The following is a 5,120-nucleotide window of genomic DNA, read 5'->3' on the forward strand; positions in this document are numbered from 1 at the left end:
TTTCATAGATATTTGTGGTACTTGTTTAAGATCTGACATGGCTGCCCTGTGAACTGGAAGAAATTGTACAAGAACTTGAAGCTACTAGGAGCTCAGGCTAATGACTGCAGCATTGCACTAGTATTTATGCCCGAGGACTCACAAATGGATTTTTATTTCAGGAAGTGATTCCTTGAGGATCCAGCCATTCATAATTTAGGTGCCAGTATGTGTGCTGGGTTCTATTTTCTTTTCAGCTTGAACAGCCTTCAACTGTTACAATACTATTGTTGGACAATAGGTGCAATTGGTCTGGGGAGAAGCTGAATAACTCACCAGTCTTTGAGCTTTAGACTGTTGGAACTTGACCAGGAGATATAATTTTTAGTGTTCTAGCTGCCTATGTAGAAAAATAAGCAAGAACTTGAAGCATTGGAGCAGCGGATCAAAATCAAAAAGACGACACATGTTTTGGAATGGTTCTGCAATTTCTGGTCACACTGGGTTACAGCGGCACTCACAGACCAAATCAGGCGGAGCTTACAAGTCAAATTCTGCCAGGTCACACCAAGTCCTGATGCTGGTGGTATGTGCGGTACATACCAAAGCGGAGCTAGCGGTCCTTGATTGATTATCTTGGTGTGTGATTGCCTGTTTTGGTCACCTAGTCACAACTCCATCATTGTTTTCATTTCTCCAGACGCTTTGAGGCCCTAATCAGCTCAGTAAGTATCTGGCATTGTAGGGGCCTACCTATTGACGTTTTCTAGAAAGATATTACAATATTCCCAGCACGAGATCTGGTCAAATCTGGCCATCTTTCCCTCAAAATTCACACTTCTGGAGTTCAAGAGCATAATGTCAGGTCTGTTGTTGTTGCTACAGATAAGCTATTCACTAAATTCTTTCACAATTATATTCTCTATACTATATTCTACAGCTGACAATTTTCTAGCTACCTGTACAGTGATCGTTGAGCCTCTGGAGGCCCAAGTGCATATCTCTTACCGGTTGCATCCGGTGTCCAACAATAGTAACACAATTTTTGGACCTTTAAATTTCATTCTCCTCTTCAACTTTCTTTTGTAGTTTTCACACCCTGTACCATGCGGCGCTTTCCATTATTGTTCAAACTCCACTTCTCACGCTGAACTGCCTTTTCTATTTTTAGATACAAGTATCTCACACAGTGGAGCTGGTCACACGGGCTGTGCCCCATGACATTATCAGCCACTGCCTCCATCAACTGTATAGTACACATGTACAAACAACCTGTAGTAGTATATATACCCCAACAAATCAAGGAGACTCCCAGCGAGTCCTCCTGTTGTTTACCCACAACTAACTCGGTCCTATTCTAAGGGTAACCACTCCCCTCACTACCTTTATAGCTTTGTCTGAGTTGTGCGCCAGAGTATCAAAACTTTGGTCGTTACATCAAGTACCAAAAAGTCAACTTGATTATATTTGGTAGACGTATTCTCAATAACAGTGTGACCTCATTACCTCAAAAAGCTATTGTTATCCCAGGTACTACAATTTTTCTTTTTGGTATTTTGCTCAGGGTTTTGCTGGGTCTGCCTTTCTTCACAGCCACCAAGTACCAAAAAGTCAACTTGCCCATCGTGGGTAGGCCCCCCTATTTTATGCATTTGATATAACTACCGTATAATCACCTTGCTGTCAGCATCACATCATGGCAAGTTACGGCTCTTATAAAAATTTTAGGCCACACCATTTACTCAAAAACAGCCTTTACATCCCAAAAAGTCCTTCAAGAAAACATACCCTGCTTGTGCAGTACTAAGTGTTATATGGTCACTGTAATGCACATTAGGTATAAAATGTACTCTAAAGTTGTGTGCAATTGATTTTCCACCTTTTGCATCTATGCCTGACAACAAAGGTGATAGGGAATACTAGCATAGTTTGGAGAACAACAAGTGTGGCCAAAGTTCTGCCTTGGAGCTGGGCCCCAGGAAAAGGCTGTAACCTGAGTTTAACTTGTATGATGCAGCAACGCTGGCAGCTATCCTACCAGTGCTTCACCAGGCAAAGTACTTGCTAATGTTTGACTTACTATCTGTACAGTTCTACCCAAGGTCCTATCGTCCATCATAGATTTCTTTTTGGGCAAGCAATACATGCATTATGTAATGTCCAGAGCCTTATTGAAAATGATATTGAACCTATGGTTTCAGACAAACCTGAAGAGAGCTATACATCTGAGTATGAGACTGTCTTCTTTCTCTGTATTTCTATTCATCCGCTCCTTAATTTCTAGGGAACGTAAAGAACAAGTTGTATCTTTAGAGCTGCTTAATATTAATCTGAGGCTGGAGAAAGATTTGATGAGAGAAGATTCCTCTGGAGAAGAAATAATCCATATTGCTGACTTGGTATGGACATTTTTCTTACCACAACATACTCTTACAATAATGTTGTTTTACAGATTCAAAAATGTGCTAATGGGGCTAAGGCAGATAATACAAAAGGTCTTAAAGGCGCGGTCATTAATTGGATCACTCCTAAAGGTCAAGTTGCCTTACATTCATTATAATGTGAAGACTGGCTGCAAATTTAATCAAGAGCTTATGGGGGCTCTTCAATGCCCAGCAGGGATGGATTGGTCAAACTTAGAGTGAATCATTCAATTTGTCTTTGATTTGATGTATTGATCCATTCTTATAAGCCGCACGGGGTCACTGGCTGCTACCAAAATTATGACGGGGCCGTTTTCTATCAGTAGTATCAAAGTCAATACACAATGTCTAATCCTGTCACAGCGGATCATCTCGCTGAAACTGCATTATCATACTTCACAGCCTGTTGCATAAAGAAAGTTACTGACATGTATAATCTGTATGACAATGTAGCTAAGAAGTAGCATCAAACTCTGGAGTCAGCTTACCACAAGAATAAGAATATTTGGTATTATGAGAAGGTGTGAAATCAGGCTATGTTCTAAGCTTTTGGTAAGCAACTCTGTCTATATAGCACCATTCTGATGTACTACAAGACCCATATGCAAAACCATGAGAAAAAACATTGCAGCTTGCAAGTATCCCAGCAGTTACATCAAAGTGGCTACCATACAAGTCTTATAATGCTGACAATAGTGTACTTTAGAGGTAAGCTGAAGACCAGCGAGAGCAGACTGGTGAATTTGGTGATTTGTGACATGGCTCCCAGAGGTTATGACATATTATCTGCAATGCTAGAGGATCACTCAAAAGACTGCTGCTGCAACTTTGTTGGGTGTGATGATTGTGATGTATGTTGTGGCTTCCACCAACTCACCTAGTAAATATAAATCATTACATTATAATCCATCAGAATGATATATTATTGAAACATGTCAGAGTTAATAACACTTTACAACTGTATACATGGTTTTGTTGGACTCTCACTGATTTTCTGATGAATGTCTGGTGCATTTGGGGTAGGTCTAGTCATGTGACTATGCACATAGCCAAAAAAGTCTGTTGATTATGCAAACCTTGTTTAGGCATATCTGTGCTTCTGATGAAAACTGACATGGAGAAGACTCGTGCCAGCTTACATGAGAAATAATCTGCTTGATCATTAAAGCTACTAAATAATGCTGGTGAACACAAGTATATGTTAACTCTGTATTTCCCCTAAGAAAATAATAACTCAAAGCTGCTGTATCCATCATGGGAAAATTAAAAGTACCTGTGCTGGGACAGTCTCAGATTGACAACCATACATTTAGACTGCATATATTTAAGCCTGTAAGTTTGTATTTCAGACATCCAATGCATACATTTTATAGCAAATATGCAGGTTTTCAGCGGCCCAATTACTTCTCATCATGCAAGTCCTGCTTTGTCCTGCCTCAGTCCAGTCATTGCTACTTCCTTTGGTTATCTCACTCCACCTATGCTCCTCCATTCTAAACTGGCATATGGTTTTCTGATAGTAGCACCACATAGCCCAACAGTTCCTCCTATGTTTATGGCACCAGATTAGCCATATTTGGCACACACTGCCCCTTCCTCATATTCTTTGCTGTCCTACTATCAGTGTTTATCCTTTCTTTAGTCTCAATTTGATGGACATGACTCAGCTTACCCAGGTTGTTGTACTCCTAAGGACAATGTGACAATGGGACACCACTATCTGCCAGTTGATCTCAGGATTGTGTTTAAATAACCAGGTTCAGCCTAATATTAAATTAACCTCCCCTAGTTGGATAGCTTTTGTGGTGACTTGTTCTCTGTGTCCCTGGTATTCAACCCAAAAGAACATTTGTGCGTAATACAGCCACTTGCATTGAGCTGACTATCCAGCTGTTAATTTTCTAATTGGTGCATCTGGCACCATTGGTTGTTGTGATTTTGGGTGGCCTGCACCCTGTTTTTACAGTCTTGGCATCTGTCCCTCTTGCCTGCAAATGTAGCAGTTTCCCTTGAATCTGTGCATCTGTTCTTGGATAATGCTAATATCCATAGGGGCCCCCTGCCCTGGTTTTAGCTCAAATAGCTTGAATCCGTGAAAATGGTTTTAATTTTGGTTTGAGTCTTGGCAAAACTGCAGTTGAGAGATTGAAGTTATTTTTGAAGGCCATGAAGTTGGCCTTCACCCATATTTGGAGCTTTACTCACCATTTTAGCCCTATTTTTATCAAAAGTGCTGGGGTGAGCGACAATCTCAACCTTTTTGTTGAATTTTGGTTCAACTTGTTCAGGGGGATTGGCCTGAAGTTTGCTGAGTTTTGCCACCAACTGCATGATTTGCTGCCTTATCCTGTGAAGGATGGTGTTGACGTCAATCTGTTCTGGTTGCATTGACATGGAGACTTGTTCTCTTGGTAAAGTAAAAACAATGTAACTGGGGGTCCCCACTTGCTATGTGGTCTGCTTGTTAAGCTGCCAACCCTTCTCCAGACTGGCAAAGGTAGGTGCTTGGCCTGGTTAGAGACAAAAAAAAGAAGAAATTTATCGAAGATTCATAAACACCAGTGGTTTTTCACTAACTAATGCTGCCTTAACACTGGGGGACATGTACAAGTTTCCCTTCAGAGCAACCATATATCCAGCTCTGTCCCCTTAGCACTGAGGTCTGTGCACCCAAATTCAATTGTCTGTTTCCTTGAACTTGGGGAACAACCTTATGGT

At 40.9% G+C, this 5,120-nt stretch overlaps 1 protein-coding gene across 1 annotated transcript; it reads right to left on the bottom strand.

Annotated features, from left to right (window-relative positions):
* Positions 1 to 4,506: 4,506 nt before the first annotated feature.
* Positions 4,507 to 4,796, bottom strand: SERLADRAFT_434156 (uncharacterized protein; the record flags this gene model as incomplete). The annotated part of the gene is made up of 2 exons (XM_007314397.1): positions 4,507 to 4,533; positions 4,608 to 4,796. The coding sequence occupies 2 exons, from the start codon at positions 4,794 to 4,796 to the stop codon at positions 4,507 to 4,509; spliced, it is 216 nt and encodes a 71-aa protein (XP_007314459.1).
* Positions 4,797 to 5,120: the final 324 nt, after the last annotated feature.

This window comes from Serpula lacrymans (genome assembly GCF_000218685.1).
Source record: "Serpula lacrymans var. lacrymans S7.9 unplaced genomic scaffold SERLAscaffold_3, whole genome shotgun sequence".
Classification (NCBI taxonomy): domain Eukaryota; kingdom Fungi; phylum Basidiomycota; class Agaricomycetes; order Boletales; family Serpulaceae; genus Serpula; species Serpula lacrymans.